Source organism: Anolis sagrei, chromosome 6, assembly GCF_037176765.1.
Source record: "Anolis sagrei isolate rAnoSag1 chromosome 6, rAnoSag1.mat, whole genome shotgun sequence".
NCBI classification, from domain to species: domain Eukaryota; kingdom Metazoa; phylum Chordata; class Lepidosauria; order Squamata; family Dactyloidae; genus Anolis; species Anolis sagrei.
The window spans coordinates 14167559-14190234 of record NC_090026.1 but is presented as its reverse complement, the minus strand read 5'-3'; the positions used below and the strand labels follow the sequence as shown (position 1 = coordinate 14190234).

The following is a 22676-nucleotide window of genomic DNA, read 5'->3' as shown; positions in this document are numbered from 1 at the left end:
ACTCAACAGAATAGAGCGTGAAATCCTGCCCTTCCCAATAAGCACAGATAGCAAACTGCTGCAACCTCTCTAGTTCATCCGTTCCTTCTCTTTTAATAATTTTTGCCATTTTGACTGTGCTTGGATGTTGTATGGGTGCAAGTATCCGGGGATGCATCCACACCGTAGAATTAATGCAGTTTGACACCACTTATGCAATGGCCTAATACAATGTAATTATGAGGCACCAGAATTCTTGTGCAGAGATGGTTAAAGACCTTGTAAAATGACAACTTGCACCATTCTTTAGCAGTGGACCATGAAACATCTTGCTCCACTTCCTGCAATAATGAATCACCTCTTCAAAAAACCACATTTATGCCTAGAGAGGTCAGGAGGGAGGAATGAAACCCTTGAAAATTTGCAAAAGCAGAGAGGCTGGGCAATGAGCTCATTCATATATATATATATATATATATGAATAAGCTCATTGAGAGAAAGAGAGAGAGAGATGGAGCAGGTGACATTTAACTTATTGGCAGGGAACTTCCCTTTTTAAAGAGAGAGCCATGACTAATGACTTCGAACAAGCATATTAAGAACAAGAATGCTTTTCTTCCTTGTCTGAAAGTGATCATGTCCTTCCCTGCAAAGGTGCTTCTGAGGATATTCTGCAAAATGTTTCTAGACTGTCCCTGTTAATGGAAGCCTTTCCTTATTTGATGCTTTGGGGAAGGGAAGACTAGAATGGAAAAGCTTGGACAGTGAGTCTACATCAGTGTTTCTCAACCTTCCTAATGCTGTGACCCCTTAATACACTTCCTCATGTTGTGGTGACCCCCAACCATAACATTATTTTCATTGCTACTTCACAACTGCAATTTTGCTACTGTTATGAACCATCATGTAAATACCTGATATGCAGGATGTATTTTCATTCACCAGATCAAATTTGGCACAAATACACCCAAATTTGAATACTTGTGGGGTTTTGGGGGGGGGGGGGGTTGATTTTGTAATTTGGGAGTTGTAGTTACTGGGGTTTATAGTTCACCTACAATCAGTGAGCATTCCGAACTCCACCAATGATGAAATTGAACCAAACTTAACACACACAACTCCCATAACCAATAGAAAATACTGGAAGGTTTTGGTGGACATTGACCTTGAGTTTTGGAGTTGTAGTTCACCTACATCCAGAGAGCACTGTGGACTCAAACAATGATGGATCTGGGCAAACTTAGCAGAAATACTCAAGATGCCAAAATGTGAACACTGGTGGAGTTTGGGGAAAATAGACCTTGACATTTGGGAGTTGTAGTTGCTGTCGGTCTTCAGTCCTGCCAGCACAAGGGTTTAACTTATTGCGCCACTGGAGACTCCTGGCTGTTCCTGTGTTTGATCTTGAATTGCATTGTGTGAGGAAGCAAAAGGAATTAAATGTGCACGGAGGGGCGGCTCAACCCTTTACGTAAAGTAAGCATTTGCAGTATAGTTGATTTTGCCCGCTCTTGAGGTGCTCTTGGGGGAAAATAGACCTTGACATATGCAAGTTGTAGTTACTGGGATGTATAGTTCACTTACAATCAAAGAGCATTCTGAACTCCACCAATGATGGAATTGAACCAAATATGGCACACAGAACTCCCACGATGAACAGAAAATATGTATCAGTGATTGGTTGCATGGGGGTGGTGTGCCAAAATACGGTTTGCTTACCATTGAAAATTAACTAGGGCCGTCTCTGTGTGCACGGGACAACTTTTAAGACACTAACCCAGGTAGGGGCAAACTTCGGCTCTCCAGGTGTTTTGCATTCAACTCCCACAATTGTGAAAAAGGATATAGGAACTCTGCCTAATTACTTTTTGGCTTCTGGAAACCCCAGAATTGACCACTTCAAGTTTAGAAATACTTGGGCAGCTGGATGCGTCAGATACTGCATTCCTGGTAGATCTGGGTGAGTCATCTGGAGCAGACCAAAGAGCGGAAAGGTGGGGCTTCAAAAGGTAAAGAGAAAGATTTTGGAGAGGCATTGAATAAAAGACAAAGATGGGTCATGCACTGCTGTTCAGTTTGCATACCCCTTTAAAAGCAGCTGTTATCTGAAGAATTCTTCAGAAGCTGTGTTGAGACTTGTAGCGTCTGGGCAGGGCTCGTTTTAGAAGACAGAGAAGGGGATATTGGATTGAGAAACGCATAGAAAATACTGTGAAGAAACCTAGCTGAGCAGGAAGGAGGGAAGTGAGGAGTCTTATAGCAGAAGACTATTTAATCCAAAGAGTGCATGCATTTCACAAGGCAACTTGGAAAAGGATCAAAGAAATTGGAAGGAAGAAAGAGACGAGGAAGACATTTGGAGTAAAACACTTTGAGAGAACATTTGTCTTTTTTTCCTGGAGATAGGAACGTGGACAAAATAAAAAAGTGGGGATAATATTTGGGAAAACCAGATAGTGAAGAAGTGTTTTGGATACCCAGAGGAAACAACTGCAAAACAGAAAGGGGAGGAGAGGAGTATAGCCAGGGTTGGTGAGAAGTCTTGAAGTTCTTTGTGATCTGCCTGGTGGCACTCTGCACTGTCATGGCTGTCCCAACCGGAGTGGAGGATTTTGCAGAAGACCTGCGTTGTTCCATCTGCTTGGAGCTCTTTCTGGATCCTGTCATGCTGGAATGTGGGCACAATTATTGCCAAGCTTGCATTACTCGCTTCTGGGCAGAGATACCCTTCAATGGTGGAGCAGACGTGCCACTTCCCACTTGCCCAGAGTGCCGGCGTGAGATCCCAGATGGCAAATTCACAGCCAACCGGGTGCTGGGGCAGCTGGCAAGGAAGGCTATGGAGTCTCTCTCTGCTCATGCTAGTGATGAGGATGCCGAAACGGAGCAGAACGATGAGGAGCTGCAGGGGGACAAACTCTTCTGCATCGACGACGGTTGTCTTGTGAGGTCATTGCAACTGGAGCATTGGGGACATCCGTGTCTCCCTTTAGAGGAAGCTGTGGAGCACTACAAGGTCAGTAGGAGGCACCGTGAAGGTCTGAATTGGGTGGGCAACCCAAAGCAGGTATCATCCTACATATAAGTATGCCACCTGCCTAATATTAGTCATACAAGACCTTGGAGTCATCCCATGAAATTGATGGGGAATTGGTTTAGGTGTAGATGAAAGGAACGCTGAAGGCAACCTTTCACAAATGTATGGAATTATTAGTTCTGTAGTGTTCAGAGTCCTTGTGCCGGCAGGACTGAAGAGCAACAGGTTGGAGGTTCAAATCCGGAGAGAGCCTGGATGAGCTCCCTCTGTCAACTCCAGCTCCCCATGCAGGGACATGAGAGAACCCTCCCACAAGGATGGTAAAATGTCAAAACATCTGGGCATCCTCTGGGAAATGTCCTTGCAGACGGCCAATTCTCTCACACCAGAAGCGACTTGCAGTTTCTCAGGTCGCTCCTGACACACGCACACACAAGCTCTGTAGTATGAAGGTGACATGTTTTGGGGGCCTTTTGAAAGTGGGATTGGAAAACTTCACAGAGGAAAAGCATATTCAGGGTTACTCAAGGCATCATAAATAATATTTGATTGTGGAGTCACCCTACGCAATTGAGAGAAAATTGATTCAGGTGTATGTGAAAGGAATATTGAAAGCAACTTCTCACAAATGTATGGAAAAATGGCACTACCTAAAAGAACCCCACACCTTGTGTGACTGTGGAGCAGAACAGAAAACTCCACATCTGTACGCTTATCCACTATGCCCTGCCTCATGTACAGAGGAAGAATTGTTGGAGGCTACAGACAATGCCATTGCTGTTGCCCATTTTTGATCAAAAGATATTTCGCCGCCTGCATGCCTTCTATTTTTATCAGCTTTATATTAATGTATGCAATGCTTTTGATATGAAATAAATAAATAAAATTGCTCTGTAATGTGAAGACCATATATTTTAGGGAGCTTTTAAAAGTAGTATATGGTGACCCCACAAAGAAGAAATATACCCAGGGCTACTTAAATTCTCACCCCAAGTAGTGGCAGCTGGGAAGCCTTGTGCCAAGTCACACAATGACTTTATTCCATACTTTAAAGGAGTTATCTATGGCACTAAAGCTCTAGATCAGTGTTTCTCAACCTTCCCAATGCCACAATCTCTTAATACAGTTCCTCATATTGTGGTGACCCGCAACCATAAAATTATTTTAGTTGCTACTTCATAACTGTAGTTTTGCTACTGTTATGAATTATAATGTAAATATCTGATATGCAGGATGTATTTTCATTCGCTGGACCAAATTTGGCACAAATACCCGAGATGCCCAAATTTGAATACTAGTGGGATTGAGAGGGATTGATTTTGTCATTTGGGAATTGTAGTTACTGGGATTTATAGTTCACCTACAATCAAAGAGCATTCAAAAATCCACCAGCGATGGAATTGGGCCAAACCTGGCACACAGAACTCTTACAACCAACAGAAAATACTGGAAGGCTTTGGTGGGCATTGACCTTAAGTCTTAGAGTTGTAGTTCACCTATATCTAGAGATGTAGGTGATAGATCTGGACCAAACTTGGCATGAATACTCAATATGCCCAAATGTGAACATTGGTAGAGTTTGGTGAAAATAGACCTTGACATTTGGCAATTGTAGTTGCTGGGATTTGTAGTTTACCTACAATCAAAGAGCATTCCGAACTCCACCAATGATAGAATTGGCCCAAACTTCCCACACAGAACTCCCATGACCAACAGAAAATACCGTGTTTTCCGATGGTCTTTGGCGACCCTGCTGACACCCCCTCATGACCCCCCAGGGGTCCTGACCCCCAGGTTGAGAAATGCTGCTCTACATCTGGGACTAGTTCCTCTAAAATGGGAAAATAGAAAGCCCAAGAGAGCTTCTCTGAACCCTCTGACATGGAAGTTCCTAAGTACCAGTAAACTTGAGATGTTTCTCAAAGGAAGGATAAGATGAAGTCCTCTTCCCAATCCAAGTCCAGAAGCTGATTTGACTGGCTGTTGACTTTAACCCTTTGAATGCCAGCAGTGGGATATAATATCCTCCATGAAATTTGAAACAGTAGACTAGTGAAAAAGACTCACGACATATATACTGCTCTGTCTTCAGCAGAAAAGAATCACTAGGAAGTCTGGAGGAGCCACCAGGGAGCTGACATAGGAAGGTGTCTCATTCTGCCAAACTGTAGTTTTGGTCCTGACCAACCATGATGGAGATATCACCATAGTCAGACTCAGAATGAGCCGTGAAAGTGCAGAAAATCATCATGCCAAAACAGAAAGCCATATTGTCATGGTTTCCAAGTTTTAGCATCCTCAAAGAATTAATTAGTCATTATGGGAAACCTCGGTGGCGCAGCAGGTTAAACCACTGAGCTGCTGAACTTGCTTCCAGGGGCGGCTCAACCCATTACGCAAAGTAAGCATTTGCAGTATAGTTGATTTTGCCCAGGGGCACTCTTGAGGCACTCTTGGGGGAAAATAGACCTTGACATATGCAAGTTGTAGTTACTGGGATGTATAGTTCATCTACAGTCAAAGAGCATTCTGAACTCCACCAATGATGGAATTGAACCAAATATGGCACACAGAACTCCCACGACGAACAGAAAATATTTATCAGTGATTGGTTGGGGGGGGGGTGGTGGTGCCAAAATACTGTTGAAAATTACCTAGGGCTGCCTCTGCTTGCTTACCAAAAGGTCGTAGGTTCAAATCTGGGGAGAAGGGTGAGCTCCCACTGTTAACCCTAGCTTCTGCCAACCTAGCAGTTCGAAAACATGCAAATGTGAGTAGATCAATAGGTACCGCTCTGGTAGGAAGGTAACTGCGCTCCATGCAGTCATGCCAGCCACATGACCTTGGAGGTGTCTATGGACAACACCGGCTCTTCAGCCTAGAAATGGAAATGAGCACCAACCCCCAGAGTCGGACACAACTGGACTTAATGTCAGGGGAAAACCTTTACTATGGGAAATCAGATATTGGGCAAAGTGGGACCTTCGTGTGGCTAGTCTTGGTATGAGAGAAACTCTTTGATCAGCATCAATTGCACTACTACAATACACCACCAGAGGGTGACGTATCACTTTGTAATTCCCCCTTTTTAGTCTTCAAGATGCTGCAAGATCCCTTTGTATACTTGTTATAGGCTTTATCTTCTGTGTCAATGCAACTGGGATCTTATTCACCTGAAAGCTAAAATAAATCATGCCACTCTTGATTTTGCATTTTTCCCCAGTGCTGGCTGATGCCCCCCATGTTAGTGAATCTGATCTGTGTTTTAGTCTAAGTTTTAGTTTGAACTTCCATTTGGTGATTGCTGTTGGACGAACGGGCTTATCAGCAAAAGACCTGTGTCATAAATGTACAGCAGAGTAACTTATCAGCAGCAGCGTGACCCAGCACCAGTAACCCAAAGTGATAAAAAGAACAATAATACACAGACCAATGTTATCTCTTTCATAGGAGGCTTTTCTTTGTAGTAAAATAATATGGTTGGACTATTTACAAGAACAAGGTTTTTATAGCACAAATAAAGTTCTTTATACTTATCTGCATCCATGCTGGGCTTCTTATGCATATAAATAGCTTTGCTCTCACAGAGCCCCCTCTCACAACAAACTGATACTGGAGTTTCACATAGTAGCATTTTACACACAGCAGCCTTAATCCTGGAGCTTTACACACGAGGCTCTACACACTAGGCCGTTAACCTGGGGTTTCTTTCACCAAAGCTTGCCTACATCAGGCCTCCTCACAGACTAAGGGCTACCTCACAGACTGAGACCTTTCTCCCATTGAGGTTCACCTCAGACTGACTGCTACTAAGCTACAGGCACACCTGCTTATATAGAACTGCTGAGTCATTGTATCCATTTAACCCTCAAATTTTTGTATATTTTTTTTTGTAATTTAAAAATTAAAAAATAAAATTTTTGTGCAACCAAACTTTTAAGAACTTAAACTGAATGGCTTTCAATGATGTGATGTGCTATGTTATGCTTGGTATTGTCCTTTAATGAAGGTTAATGTTTTTAATGTTTAACTACTTATCTTTAAAAATGATTTAGTTGCCTTAAAATAATGTTTATATTTCTACTTTTTTTGAAGTTTTTTGTATAGTTTTGAAATACTTTGCTTTCTACTTTGGGTCCCTTTATTTGAAGAAAGGTAGATCAACAACAACAACAATAATTGCTTGTTGTTTTTATTGATATGTTGTTGGGCTTGGCCTCATGTAAGCTGCTCCGGGTCCTTTGGGGAGATGGTGGCAGGGTATAAATAAATAAATAAACAATTATTATTATTATTATTATTATTATTATTTTCGGATAGTGCAACCCTTTCCCCTGAATACCAACATCTGAAATACTCCAAGCTCTGAAATTGTGTAGCGCCTGTTTTCTGCTGGTTCAATTGCACAAATGTTATTTCATACATGATTTAAACCGATGTACAAAATTCAGGCTGTTAGAGACCCTAAATTGGGTCTTCTTAGGTCCACATCAAGGGAGCACGTAAGGAAGGAGACAGTCCCCAAAAAAGATCAAAAGACAAGATTTATTTTAGTTTCTTCATGAAGAAGACGAATAGCCTGGCAGCATGCGCAGATGCTATCCTTCAAGTGACTGCCGCCCCCTCCTCTGTTTCTGCTGACCTTTGTACTCAAGTGATAGGTCATGGAAAGTACTCTCTTTCCAGCCCCCCTCCCTTGACCTTTTGATGGAAAGTACCTTATTGTACCTGCAGACTCTGCACTTAACCACAACCTTTGGCTTAACCACAACACAACTTCCTATGTCAGTTTGAACTTTGTATGACATTTACATGTCACATTTTGTTTCTTTAAAACATTTTCTTCCGTGTTGCTTTTTTTCTACAGAGAAAGGGTATATTTCTCTTTTGCTGTTAATTTCATTCAAAGCCCCTTGCTTAGCATTTGCAAATTTCACTCAAAGACCCTTTCAAGGCTATGTGTATAAGTGTATATCAAAACATAAATGGATGTTTAAACTTCAGTATCATCTCTGTGGGTGCACCTGCACTGTAGAATTATTGCAGTTTGAGAGCACTTGAACTACCGTGGCTCAGTGCTATGGAATCCTGTGAGTTGCAGTTTGGGGAACCACTGACACTCGGGCAGAGAAAGCTAAAGGCCTTGTAAAACTCCAATTTCCAGAATTCCATAGAGCTGAGCCATGGCAGCTCAATTGGACACTGGATGCTCTGCAAATAAATACATGTTAGTTTTGGTTTTTTAAAAGTGTCTCTTCTTCTGTTCAGGAGATCTTAACAGCTTCTCAAGCATTGCTGGAAACAAGAGTCCAAGCAGCAAGACTACTGCAGGAACAGAGTGCCCAGAAAATCCCAGAAATTACAGTAAGTTTTTTTTTAGTTTGACAGAAAATACTAGCTAAACCCAGCCATGCTTCACTGCGGTTCAGTCTGATATGGAATGAATGTGAAAGTAAATTAAAGTATTGTAGTGAACAAAGATTCACCGAGAAAACATATCATTCAATTCAGTCTATGTGGAATAAAAGGAAAGGAAGGAAAAAGAGTGTTTTTAAAAACCAAAAATCATTTTTATTGTAAAGTTAGTGGATTGACTACATTTTTGGTTTGTCCGTTTTCTGCATAAACATAAAGATCTGATGGTTTACTGACTCTGGAGCATGCGACGTATAATTGCCCATGAGAGAAGCAATTGTTTTTAAATTCAAACCACACACTTGCAAAGATTGCCCCTGCGCTTTATTGACTGTGAACGCAAGGCGTACTGGAAATTGAAGTTGTCTGAACTCAAATGCCATGTCAGTTGGAATGAGTGTCCATCCATGGTCCATCCTCCTCCAAGCCACATTAGGATATAGAGCAGATCTTTGTGCCAAGTTTGGTATTGATCAGTCATTGGTGTGGTCGCAGTGGTCTCAATAAGTTAGTGAAGATACTGCAAGTGCAATCATCCATGGTCCAAATTCTTCCCAACCGTACCAGGATGTAGAGTGGGTCATAGGGGCTCCGTGTGCCAAGCTTGGTCCTGATCCATCATTGGTGGGGGTCACAGTGGTCTCAGGAAGTGGATGAAGGTATTTCAAGTCCCATTTTGACACAACATCGTCGTCCATAGTCCATCCTCCTCCAAACTACATCAGGATGTAGACCTGGTCATGGGGGCTCTGTGCCAAGTTTGGTCTTGATCAGTCATTGGTGTGGGTCATAGTAGTCTCTGAATGTGAGTGAAGGTACTTCAAATCCCATCATCCATGGTCCAACAGCCCCCCAAACAGCACCTCAATCCCTGGTGAAGTTTGAGGGAGGATGGACCACAAACGATGACGTAGTGTCAAAATTTCAAGTCAATCATAGAATCATAGAATCATAGAATCAAAGAGTTGGAAGAGACCTCCTGGGCTATCCAGTCCAACCCCCTGCCAAGAAGCAGGAATATTGCATTCAAATCACCCCTGACAGATGGCCATCCAGCCTCTGTTTAAAAGCTTCCAAAGAAGGAGCCTCCACCAATCAGCCGACTACTTTTCGAGAACACAAACACACGCATTCTGAATTTTTATATAAATAGATAGTAGGCTCCTGTATGAAGAGAGGGAATCCATTCCTGGACATTTTGTGTAATATGATTTTTGCATATACCATTTGGTCCTCCTGCTCAATGCTATGGTATGCTTCAGCAAAACCAAGCACTGCTGAGAGAAGTATGCATTCACACATTCTTCTCTGTTATCTTTCTTATATTAGGCTCAGCGGCTCCGATTGGAGCAGCACCTCTCAGCCCAGTTCATTGAGCTTCACCAGTGGCTCCAGGAGAAGGAGGCGGCCATGAAGAGGACAATCCGACACGAGGAGGAACTTCTGGTGAGCGAACTGGAAAGGAACCAGCGCAATGGGCAAGAGCAAATCTACATGTCAGAGGAACACATGGCTAAGATCCAAACTCGGCTTGAGGAGCACCAAGACCCTGAAATTTTCTTGAAGGTGAGAGCATATTTCAGCAAAATTGTTTCTCCAAATGTATCGGAATGTCTCATCAGCTGGTTAGTTCACAGGAATCCTGAAATTTGGACGGCATCTATGCTGTAGAATTAATTCAGTGCTATGGAATCACTGAAGTTGTAGTTCCCAGCCAGCTGCACAGGGACTGTAGTGCAGCTGGCTGGGAATCAGCTGCATTAAGATCACTACTGACCGAAAGGTCATGAATTTGAAGCTAGCCTGGGTCGGAGTGAACCTCCGACCAATTTGTGTAGCTTGTGACCTTTGCAGCCTGAAAGACAGTTGCATCTGTCAAGTAGGAAATTTAAGTACGGTTTATGCAGGGAGGCTAATTTACAATGTCATAAAAATATCCAGCAAGCATGCAAAGAATGAGGAAGTACTTCATCAGTGTCACAAATGGACAGCGAAGCAACAGCCTCTGTGTGTCTGTCTATATATGTTGTGTGTCTATGGCATTGAATGTTTGCCAAGTATATTTACATTGTAATCCGCCCTGAGTCCCCTGCGGGGTGAGAAGGGCGGAATATATAAACTGTAAATACATGAATAAATAAATATGTCAAAGGGTACTGGTATCTCACCTAACTACAACTCACAAGAATCCATAGCATTGAGCATGGCAGATAAAATGATGTTAAACTGCATTAATCCTACAGTGCAGATGTACTGCCAATTATCTGGAGGTCACTAGGCTGGCTCAAGGTGGGGTTGAATATCAACATTTGGCTAAGTTCTCTGTCCATCAATCCATGAAATATTATCTGGGTTACTCCAAACTTTCTTCACTTTAGCCATGCAATTTATGGTGAGGACAACAATGAGTTAGGAAGAAAAAAATATGGAGAATCAGAAATGCTTGTCCTTACAACAGCTGACCCTTGACTAATTCCTGCTATCTTTTTCCCACAGGACATCAAATTCTTCACAGAAAAGTAAGTAGAGCAGAGCTTTCCAAACATTTCATGTTGGTCTCACACACTATTTATATACGTGCATCATTTCATGACACATTAATTCAGCTTTATTAGCAAATCAAAAGTTAAATCAACTCCTAATAAAAGACTAGCTGGACCCACCATGCGTTGCTGTAGCCAACCTTCCCTCTCTCTTTCTCTCCTTCTTTCCCTCCTTCCTTTACTCCCTCTTTCCTTCCTTCCCTCCCTTTTTTTCTTTCCTTCTTTCCTTCTCTACCTCTTTCCTTCCTCCCCCCTTTTTCTTTCCCTCTCACTTTCTCTTCTTTCTTCCTTCTCTACCTCCTTCCTTCCTTCCTTCCTTCCTTCCTCCCTTCCTTCCTTCCTTCCTCCCTCCCTCCCTTCCTTCCTTCCTTCCTTCCTTCCTTCCTTCTCTCTTTCCTTGTCTCTTTCCCTCTCTTTTTCTCCCCTTCTTTCTTTATTTCTTTCTTTCTTGCTCTCCTTCCTTCCCTCCCTCTTTACTTCCTTCCCTTTTTCTGTATCATCATTTAGCTTTTTGGGGTTTTAAGTCCTTTCCGCTCTTTTGTGTGTGTGTGTGGGGGGCGGGGGGCGGTTATGAGTGATGGTCACTCGTTGGTCTGTTAGGGGTGTAGTGTCCAAATTTTGTGTCATTTCATCCAGTGTTTTTTGAGGTATGTTAATCCCACAAACAAACATTACATTTTTATTTATATAGATAATTATTTATATAGATTATTATTATTATTTTATTTTTATACCCTGCCAGGCTGCCAACCATTTCCCCAAATTTGTAATTTTTGGGGAGACAAGCCCAAAATTTACAAATAGAACACAACCAATTAAAACATCATATAAAATATAAAAACAATCACAATTGTAAACAACATCAAAACAATATGGCTGAGAAAAAGAACAAAAGAACATGGGCACATACATAAATTGAAATAATGAAATATATGGGGACATAATATATCCCATGAAAACTTGTTTATATTTAAAAAAGTATATTATTAGCAAGATAATAACCTACATTCCCAAGATCTTTGTCGTTTCTTGTTATGTTCATATGACACACTTAAACACTGAAGCCAATATAACAGCGTGTCGTGACACACGCTTTTGAAAGCTCTGAAATTTTGAGCCTATTTGTTTATCTCCTCTTTCCTATTTTGTGTTTACGTGGGCTACTTTCTGGGAAACATCTGAAATGGGGACTAGTTTCCATTTTTTTGGTTCAATAGCCATTTCATGAGGTCAAGAAGCATTATGGAAATTTGGGAAATCTGAAACTCTATGAATCTATGAACTATGTTTTGGTATGGAAGTTGGACCTCTGAACACAATGATGCCTAGGGTGAGGCTTAAGGAACCCTTCTCAATCCATGTCTCAACATCCCTCAGTCCACACAGATTTCCCCCTTTTCTCCTAATATTGAACCATGGTTGAGGAGCAATGTCAATCAGCAAGGTGAAAAATGTCATTGTGTACATTGTCAAATGTCCATGTTCCCAGCTAACCCCATCTTGTAGCTTCATCACTGGCCAGAACTCCAACCCCTTTTGTTGAGGTAGAGGGAACATCATGAATTATTGCACTCTGTGATGTGACTACCAGATGGAGACAGAGAACATCCCGATAAAAATCTGCTTATCATGAAGATTCTGTGATGTATTTATCTTCACAGGTATTGTCTCGGTGAAGAAAAGTGGTCTACCTTGCCCACAGTTTCTCGTGGTTTCAACTTGGGCCAGTTCAAGGGCCCAATTCAGTACATGGTGTGGAAAGAAATGCTGCCAGCTCTGAGGCCTTGTAAGTATTAGAGGAATTGTCCAAATTATACTTTAATTCCTGTATCCACTAGGCCTGGGTAACAACGGAAAAATTTGTTTCTAAAATCGATTCGTTTTTTGGGGTTTTTTGCGTTTCAATATTTAAAGGAATTCCGAAATTTTTCTTTTAAAAAGTTCGATATTTACGAATTTTCGTAAATGTTAAAAAAATTACGAAAGATTAACGAAACAAATACGAAACAATAACGAATCGATTCGTTAATGGCGGACGCGACCGCGCAATACGCTAAAAAACCTCCAAATGGGACAGGGGGAACTTCTGAAGCTTCCCTCTCCCTCTGTTGTTAACTGTTGGTGTGATATTATAATTTTTTTTCACTAATTAAACAAAAAACAACTATAAAACTTGCCCCAGACATGCGGAAATAATAACGAAACGACCTCAAACCATTAACGAAACGAATACATAACAAATCCGAAGCATTTACGAAACGAATTTAAAAATTCGTTTCATTTTTAAGTTGCTCCAGAATAGTTCGTTATCACTTCGTTATAAAAAAATAACGAATTTTTAACGAATTACGAATTAACAAAACGAAACCGCCTAGCCCTAGTATCCACAGGAGATAGATTCCCAGACTTTGTGTGGATATGCAAAACCTGCTGAAATGAGAGGACTTCTGGCCCAAGAATACTATCAAGTTGCACTGGAAAGGGGAGCTAGAAAATATCTAAAGCAGGCCCTCTAGATGTTTGGGAATTCCAAAGGCCCTAGTCAGCTTGTTCAATGGTCAGCTGGATTCTGGGAGGTGAAGTCCAAAATACCTGGAAGGGCACAGGTTTTGCAGGCTTGATCTAGAAATCTGAGAAGGACCCATCATTTGCCAGAGTGGATAAATGAAATTACCGAGACTGGTCCTGTGGACGTGGGGGTCATGCTGTAACTGGCATTATTAGCAAAGGAATGGACACAGATAATGGTTGGGATTCAGCATGGGATTTACATCTTCGCAGTGGACGCAGATATGTATCCAGGACTATATTCCAAAGTTTGAAGCTTAACAGAGCTTTATTGAGGTTTAGGGTCCAGCACTTTGTAATTGAAGATCAGACTGAAATTCAGACCAAAGTCACAACTGAGCCATTGGCCTTTGGAGATGAGGATAAATGATATTGCCAATTTAGTACACATGTGTTCTTTATTTTCTTTGAGTTGGGGTTAGAGAGGATACTTAAAAATTGCCAACTATTTGGTGATCTTGTGTTGCTCTTTTCTCAACAGCCCCTTGCTTTATAACCTTGGATCCTGCCACCAATCACCCCAACCTTGTGCTTTCCAAGGATCTTGACACAGTACGTCTGGAGGACAATCCTGAGGAAGAGGTCCCTGATGGGCCAGAGAGGTTCAGCAAGTCTGTTTGCGTTCTGGGTGCCCAGGGGTTTACTTCAGGGCGCCATTACTGGGAAGTCAAAGTGGGGGACAAAACCAGCTGGGACATTGGTGTTGCTAAGGAATCGGTCAACAGGAAGGAAGCCAAAGTGACGGTCAAGCCCAGTAATGGATTTTGGGCCATCTGGTTGAGGAACGGCAATGAGTACAAGGCCTTAGACTCTCCATCCAAACAGCTGTTTCCAAAGGCCAAGCCCCAGAAAGTGGGGGTCTACCTGGATTACGAAGGGGGACAGGTCTCCTTCTATGATGCTGACACCATGGAACATATCTTCACCTTCTTGGACATTTTCACGGAAACCCTTTACCCAATGTTCAGCCCAGGTGTCAACAAAAATGGACTCAATGGTGAACCCTTGCATCTCCTGACTCCTCGGGTATAGCAGGAACCAAGCATAACACAGCCTTGACTTTATTTCATTTGGGAACAGTTGAGAAATTACTTAATTTATGGCATGTTTCTGAAGTAATGTAGTCCTTTTAAAAATATATATTTATTATTTTATCATAGTTCAATACATTTGTTATACATTGTTTATTTTACAGCAGATACATATTATTCAATACAACCTACCATGCTTTAACTTTTGGTATCTACTGTTATTTTTATGCTTATACATAATATGTATCTCTCACACCTGTGCTTCCCCACCCCCCACCCCCAAATGCCACAGCTTTTACATATAATCTGTCCAAAATTTCAACTCTTCTTGTGGAGGTAACTTTCATTCTTTATTTTTTAATCCCTTTTCAATAAATTTTCTCCATACATCATCAAAATCACTTTGTTTCCATATACCTCTTTTAACTTTTAATATACCTGTCAGCTTATCATTTATTGCCAATTTCCATACTTCCTTATATTACTCCTCTATTTGTATATTTATTTCTCTTTTCCAATTCCTTTCTGTAAGCAGTCTTGCTATTGTTAATAAGTTTGTTATCATATCTTTATCCTCTTTTTTAATTGTTTATTATTATATAATGATAATAAAGCTATACTAGGACTTCTTTCTATTTTAATGTTCATTATATCCTCTAAATACTAAATGCTTTCCCTCAAAAATTATTTACATTGCCACCACATATGTATATATGTTCCTGATTCTTGGCATCCTCTCCAGCAATTTTTTGAGTACAGTAGTTCTAAAAGTCCCTTTCTAGAAAGACCCAACGGCTCCCTCCTCCTAGATGTTATTCCATTAGCAGCTGGAAACATCTTTATTGTATAGGCTTTTGAGAACTAATTGTTTATAATTGTGTAATATTAAATTTGCTGTACCATTTTGATAAGTTATCAATTGTTTTTCATTCTTCAGATCATTTAATATTTTAAGAAAATATTTTTAAAAATTTTTACCCAGTTTTTATTATTTTTAGTGGTTTCCATTTTTCTATAAGCTGCCTTGTGTTACAGATAAAACATACATAGATAAAGGGTGAAAAGACCGGGGGGAAAACGGGAAAAAAGGACAAAGAGAACAATCTAATGGCAACTGGATGGGAAGCAATTATGGAAGAAAAATGGAATAGACATGAAGTAACAATTTGTGTTTTCAAGGCAGAAACAGCTGCAGTTTTTAAAGACTTTAGGTTATGAGGTGACACTGCCTTGCAATGAGGTCTTGAGAATGTCATTTGCTCTTTTCCTATCTGGTGTTTTATGATATTTGAATATGTAAATAAACTGAATTGACCCTCAACATATTGCTGGGACCTCTCTTTAGATGCACACTATCTGCCTATTCCCTTCTATTAACTTTGTCTCCAAGTACTGATAACTTAATACCTTAACAGCAGCACTTCCAAATGTATCTATCAGGAGGGCCGGGTTGAGAGGGAGTGGGGCCATTTGCACCCTGAATGAGCGTGGGTCCACGAGGGGGCAGGGCAGGATCTAGGTCACCCTCAGGTTGTCCTCACAGTATAAGGACAGAGTTGCTTGCTCCATCCTTATGCTAGCAGGAAGACACGACATGTGGTGACTGCCCCAATCCTTGGGCTGTCCACTTGGCATTATGCCAGGAGGAAGGTGAGATGGGCGGTGGCTGAGAGTGCTCCGGAGGGCTCTCAGCCACCACGTGAGTTCCTTGAGCTGTCCTCCTAGCATAAGGATGGATCTGCTTGCATAGTCTTATGCTGGGAGGAGGGCAAGACACGTGGTGGCTGAGAGTGCTCCAGATAGCTCTCAGCTTCTGTGGGATGCTGTGTCCTTTTGTCAAGAGGACAGGGTAAATGAGGAAGCCCCCCGGGCCAGACCCTCGGGCCTTAGTTTGCCATGCCTGGTATATATGCACAACACATAGATAGACAAACAAATTTTAAAGCTTCATTCGGAAGAACATATGTCTCAATCTATGGACGGTCCCAATTAATCCTCTACTATCCCACTTTACAGATGCTTTTACATTCTTCCAATGCCTTCAGCCAGCAGGAGAGGATAGAAGAGGGCAGAATCTTGTCCTTCCCGATAGGTTCAGACAAAAACAACAGTCTGCAGCCTCTTCTACCTTTTTAACTTATTTGGTCAATATAAAAGTTGGTTTGTTATGCTTTCTGAGCCAGCATAGTGTAGTGGTTTGGAAGTGGACTCAGTAAAGAATCCATATTCTTCTTCATGAAAGCACACTGTTTCACTGCTGTAGCTGATAGGAGAGATAATATCAAGAGTGATCCTTTGTTGAGGCAGAAAAGTATGGTTTTATTTTCAGCTGAGACCTTGGTGAGGAATCTCTTGCAAAAGTAAACCAGAGTCCGGATAAAGGTGTTGACTTCCCTTTTATGTATCTTCAAATGCAGGAAAACAACGAAACATGCTCCTACATACGTTAGCATCATCACTACGTCACTTTAGCAACATAGAAATATCAAATTATATCTTTCTACATGCACGAGGCATGTCTCGGCATTTAGCTTACAGCAAGTTAGAGATGCTGGGATTCAGCTTACACAGATCCATCAAGGGGCCTATTTTGACCTGTCAGGAGGGAGGAGAGAGCACAATTCTTACTTTTTACCTCTATCTGTCCATGCTAGGCCTATCTTATTTCCCTCCTCAAATCTTCACCCCCATCTTGTCTGTGCCTTGGACACAGATCCTTCAGCATCCTTTTTGTCTTGTCAGTTTGGCTTCCTAATACAGAGAAAATCTGATTTTTCTTACATTTCAGAGCTTCTAATGTACATCTATATAAATAAATACGTAATGTTCGTTTGTGGGATTAACAGAACTCAAAAACCACTAGACGAATTGACACCAAATTTGGACACAAGACACCTAACAACCCAATATATGGCCTTCATTCAAAATATTGATTTTGTCATTTGGGAGTTGTGGTTGCTGGGATTTATAGTTCACCTACAATCAAAGAGCATTCTGAACCCCACCAATGATGGAATTGAACCAAACACGGCACACAGTTCTTCCATGACCAACAGAAAATACTGGAAGGGTTTGGTGGGCAGTGTCCTTTGGTTTTGGAGTTGTAGTTCACCTACACCCAGAGATCACTGTGGACTCAAACAGTGATGGATCTGGACCAAACTCTACATGAATACTCAATCTGCCCAAATGTGAACACTGGTGGAGTTTGGGGAAAATAGAATCTTGACATTTGAGAGTTGTAGTTGCTGGGATCTATAGTTCATCTACAATCACAGAGCATTCTGAACCCCACCAACGAAAGAATTGGGCCATACCTCCCACACAGAACCCCCATGTGGGCCACAGCAACTCATGGCAGGGAACGGCTAGTGCAATATATCTGTAAATATCTATATTTCCAATTTCTCCACATCAGCACCTTGATTGTATATTCCTGCATGGCAGAATGGGCTTGAACTGGATGACTCTTGCAACCTCTTCCAACTCTACGATTCACACTCACGATCTCTTAGCATCAGAGGAAGAGAGTGGCCAATCAACCTTGCCACGAAAACTCTGTGATAGGATAGGATCACCTCAAATCGGAGTTGACCTGAATGCATGCAACGAGAACCCCTGTGTTTTCCTACTAATTAGCAATAAATTAATAATGTTTATATTTTGGAAAACATCTAAGCAAGCTAGAAACAAGATCTAGAAGCAAGCTGTGCCCTTGGGCCATGTTACATGTAAAGATGGGAAATCGGGAGGGAGATGATTTACTGACATAACCTCTTGGGCAATGAGATGATGGTAGAAATATATGCATTGACTCAATCTTGTTGAAGCCTTTCTTTAGATGGGTGATAGGGTGGCAGAGGTAAGTGCATGATTTCTTTTATTGCAAACAGTGAGATGTTGCTTACATTTCAAAGAAAATCAGTCCACCTTGAAGAGATCATTTATATTGCTACTGCGAGTCAACTGAGATATTGCTAGTTCGGCAGACATGAATATATCTATTCCTTCAAAAAAATCTTAAAATCTGATGCATTCAGAATTATTATAGCTTTGGAAGATGAGAGCTAGGAGTTGATGGTTGATATGAAATTCTGTAGAGAATCATAACATAGTACAAGTTGAGCTTATTTGAAATGCTTGGGATCAGAAGTGCTTTGTATTTCAGGTTTTTAAAAAAGATATTGCAATATTTCCATATACGTTGAACTATCTTGGAGATGGAACCTGGGTCTAAACATGACATTCATTGATGTCTCATTTACGTTTTATTCATGCAGACTGAAGGTAATATTATACATAATATTTTAATTTCAAAGTTTGTGTAGACACCATCAACCATCAGAAAGCAAAAGTGTCATCTTAGCCACACATGTGGATAATTTTGGATTTTGGTTGAGAGATTCTCTCTCTCTCTCTCTCTCTCTCTCTCTCTGCACACACACACACACAGACAACAATTCTGTGTTTATGAATCTGAAGGGTATGTGGCAATAACCAGATTAAATTCTTTCTTGAGACCAAAGCTAGACTTTGTCACTCCACCTGGTCTAAATGAATGTTGAATTAAAAATCAAGGCAACAACATTTTAAAACTTTAATCTCAAATTACAGTCCTACTCTCTGCATTTTTGAATAGCAGGTATATCAAGCATTGGTACTCAAGAAAGAGCAGCTCAATCGAGTCTGAATTGATGTTTTTATATGTGCATGTGTTTTATTTTATTGTACTTTATATTGTGTTTACGTTTATGTATGTTTTCAGGCACTTTGTGCCATTTGTAAGCTGCCCAGAGTCCCTTCGGAGAGTGGTGGCGAGGTATAAGAATAAAGTTGTTGTTGTTGTTGTTGTTGTTGTTGTTGTTATTGTTGGTTTATTAATAGCAATTAGCACCAGTCAACTTTTGAAGACCCGGTACAATAGAGAAACAATGGGAGTGGGCTTCCATGTTATTGAATGTGGGGTTTTCCAAAGGCATCAGGTTGCCTTCATGCTTGGAATGTATGTATGTCATGTTGTAAGAAAAATTGTATGCCAAATGGATCCTTTGGTCCTATTTGACAGGGCTTTTCCATGTGTTTTCTGAAACGCTTGAAGGGATGGCTGTAGCTTCCCCTAGCTTTATACTCTTCAAAGATGCTATATGATAACAGCTCCCATTATCGCCAATCACCACCAGATGCAGGACAGTCAGAATCTGAATCCTTGGTTCTCTGTGTCACTAGTGACAAAAAGCCTACTCATCTCTTTTCTTTCTAGTACACACACCTGAGATCAAAAGCCAGAAAAGTATAGTGGTTTGAGCACTGGATGATTCTGGAGAACAGGACTTGAATCTCAGCTTGACCATGGAAACCCATTGGGCAACACTCCTAAGACAAGGGTAAGTCTTGCCAAGAAAGTCCTGTGATACGTGTGTTTTCAAATCATAAGTCCGAAATTATTTAAAGACAGCCAATAGCAATAGATCTATAGACAAACAATAACATATCCCAAGGTCAAAGGGAGTGACTGGTTTCTATTGCTTGAGTGTGTAGACATTTTTATTACTTTTAAAGTTGTTAACATATATACAATGAGATCAGTTGCATCAACTCACATAATGTCCTTTTATGAGAGATTTAAAATACTCTTTTTTGTCCATGTAGATAAACTCCTTCAGCAGCTCATGTAGTGAGAGCACACTACACTCTGTGTCTCTCTCTGTTTCTCTCTTCAAAACTGTCTCTCTCTGCACCTGCATAGCTCAAGCCTGAACAAAAATATAATAGTATCCAAAAGTCCCAGGCTCAGCCATCTCCCTGGGCATTGCCCAACCAATCAGCTTCATTCATTTTATTTTACAGTTGATATATACACACACTCACTGATTCCTTGCATGCTCCAACATATTGTGCTGAATGTAGCTTTTTAATGATATTTTAGTGGGTCTTTTCTTTGAACATGTTATATATCTTAATATATTCATTGCAACTAACAGTGAGCAGTTGAAATCAATATCTTAAAAATCAATGGCTGAGATTCTACATCTTTGTTTGATAAGTTTATGAACCCATAGCTATGGAGAGAGAATTAAGTCTTGGGAGAGAAAGGAAGGAGAGGGAAATGTGCATCCTTTCTGACTAGTGATTCTTCAATGTTTTCAATTGATCTGCAGATGACATGGATCATGCCTAACCACTCTTCTCTCGTGAGCGAGTTCATCTTTGTTGGGTTTTCTGAATTGCCACAGATGCGGACCCTCCTCTTTGTGCTGGTTCTCTTCATGTACACTGCCTCCCTTGCTGGAAATGCCATCATCACCACCGTGATCAAATTAAATGCCACCCTCCATACACCCATGTACTACTTCTTGATCAACTTATCCCTGTTAGAAATATGCTACACAACTGCCATTGTTCCCAAGATGCTGGCAAGTCTGATATCAAAGAATGGCAAGATCTCATTCTGGGGATGTGCCACCCAAATGTACTTCTTCACCCTCTTCGGCATTACAGAATGCTGTCTCCTTGCGGCTATGGCCTATGACCGCTTTGTGGCCTTATGTAAGCCATTGCGCTACAATGAAATCATGAACCGGAGGGTCTGTGCCCAGCTTTCCATGGTCTCATGGTCAGTGGGAGTGATGGTGGGTTTAGGCCAAACCAACTATGTTTTTAGCCTGACATATTGTGGGCCCAACAGGATCAATCACTTCTTTTGTGATATCCCACCCCTCCTGACACTAGCTTGTGGTGACATCTCAATGAACGCCATTGCTGTATACATGGTGGCTGTCCTTTTCATCACTCTACCTTTCCTTCTGATCATCACATCCTACGTATACATCATCCTCTCCATTCTGAGGATGCCATCAGCTGAGGGTAGGCACAAAGCCTTCTCCACCTGCTCTTCACACCTCATTGTGGTTTCCCTATTCTATGGTTCAGGCATCATCACGTATCTTCGGCCAAAATCCAGCTACTCAGCAGAGAGTGACAAACTGCTAGCCTTGTTCTATACAGTTGTGACATCTATGTTGAACCCTATAATCTATAGTTTGAGGAACAAAGAGGTCAAAGTTGCTTTGAAGAGAACAATGAGAAACAAACTATATGTTAGAGAATGTAACAAATGCTTATTGTTATAATAGGACTGACTATATGATCTATTATGTTGTGCATCTTTTTTTTTCAATAAAACCTTTTGTGAGAGAAATCTGGTTTCTGCTTATATTTGCATGCTAACTGGTATCACCACTGGCTTTTCTACTGAGCCATTGTGCTTTAGCCAAGTGACAATAATGTAGAAGATTTCTATACTTGTTGTGGAATTTGTAATATTGTGGAATTCCTCTATATGTATGCCTGATATAATTGACCTTTAATGTAAAATGTTGTGTAATGCATTATGGTAATGATCCAGAAAAAGGATTGTTACCTTGTCGCGGTGTGGGAGCTTGAGCATCTCAATGATGCCACGAGCCAAACCATGAAGGGACACCCAAGACGGGAAGGTCATGGCAGAGAGGTCAAACTAAATATGATCCCTGGGGAAGGTAATGGCAACCCACCCCAGTATTCTTGCCATGAAAACTGAATGGATCAGTACAAAAGAAACTGGTGGGATAGGGATGAATAAATGAAATGTTAAGAATGTGATTACTGGAATGCTGAAAGGGATTTAAATTGATCTTGGAGTCTTCGTGGACAGCAAGTTGAGCATGAGCCAAGAGTGTGATGCAGCAGCTAAAAGCCAATGGGATTTTGGGTGGCAGCAAAAGAAGTATAGTGTCTAGATCGAGGAAAGTTGTGATGCCTTCGTATTCTGCTTTGGTTAGACCTCACCTGGAATACTGGGGCCCACAATTCAAAAGAGATATTGACAAGCTGGAAGGTGTCCAGAGAAGGGTGACTAAAATGATCAAAGGTCTGGACACCATGCCCTATGAGAAGGGTCTTAAAGAACTGGGTATGTTTAGCCTACAGAAAATAAGGTTGAAAGGAGACATGATAGCCATGTAAAAGCTGTTCAACAGTAGAACTCTCTGCCTCAGCATGTAGTGGAAGCTCTTTCCATGGAAACTTTTAAATGGAGGCTGGATGGCCATCTGTCAGGGATAC

At 41.1% G+C, this 22676-nt stretch overlaps 2 protein-coding genes across 2 annotated transcripts; both read left to right on the top strand.

Annotated features, from left to right (window-relative positions):
- The first annotated feature begins 1886 nt into the window (after positions 1–1886).
- LOC132777728 (zinc-binding protein A33-like) lies at positions 1887–15887 on the top strand. Its single transcript, XM_060780151.2, has 6 exons — positions 1887–2995; positions 8285–8380; positions 9761–9997; positions 10928–10950; positions 12636–12760; positions 14024–15887. The coding sequence occupies exons 1-6, from the start codon at positions 2564–2566 to the stop codon at positions 14572–14574; spliced, it is 1464 nt and encodes a 487-aa protein (XP_060636134.2). The 5' UTR covers positions 1887–2563; the 3' UTR covers positions 14575–15887.
- Positions 15888–20731: 4844 nt separating this feature from the next.
- LOC132777730 (olfactory receptor 10AG1-like) lies at positions 20732–21703 on the top strand. The gene has a single exon (XM_060780153.2). The coding sequence runs from the start codon at positions 20732–20734 to the stop codon at positions 21701–21703; it is 972 nt and encodes a 323-aa protein (XP_060636136.2).
- The last annotated feature ends 973 nt before the right edge of the window (positions 21704–22676 follow it).

Excerpts from the sequence above, each read along its gene's own strand:
- LOC132777728 (XM_060780151.2), top strand. The coding sequence starts at position 2,564 with ATGGCTGTCCCAACCGGAGTGGAGGATTTTGCAGAAGACCTGCGTTGT. Across the intron at positions 8,381-9,760 it reads AGAAAATCCCAGAAATTACA|GCTCAGCGGCTCCGATTGGA; the intron begins GTAAGTTTTTTT and ends TTCTTATATTAG. Across the intron at positions 12,761-14,023 it reads GCTGCCAGCTCTGAGGCCTT|CCCCTTGCTTTATAACCTTG; the intron begins GTAAGTATTAGA and ends TTTTCTCAACAG.
- LOC132777730 (XM_060780153.2), top strand. The coding sequence starts at position 20,732 with ATGACATGGATCATGCCTAACCACTCTTCTCTCGTGAGCGAGTTCATC.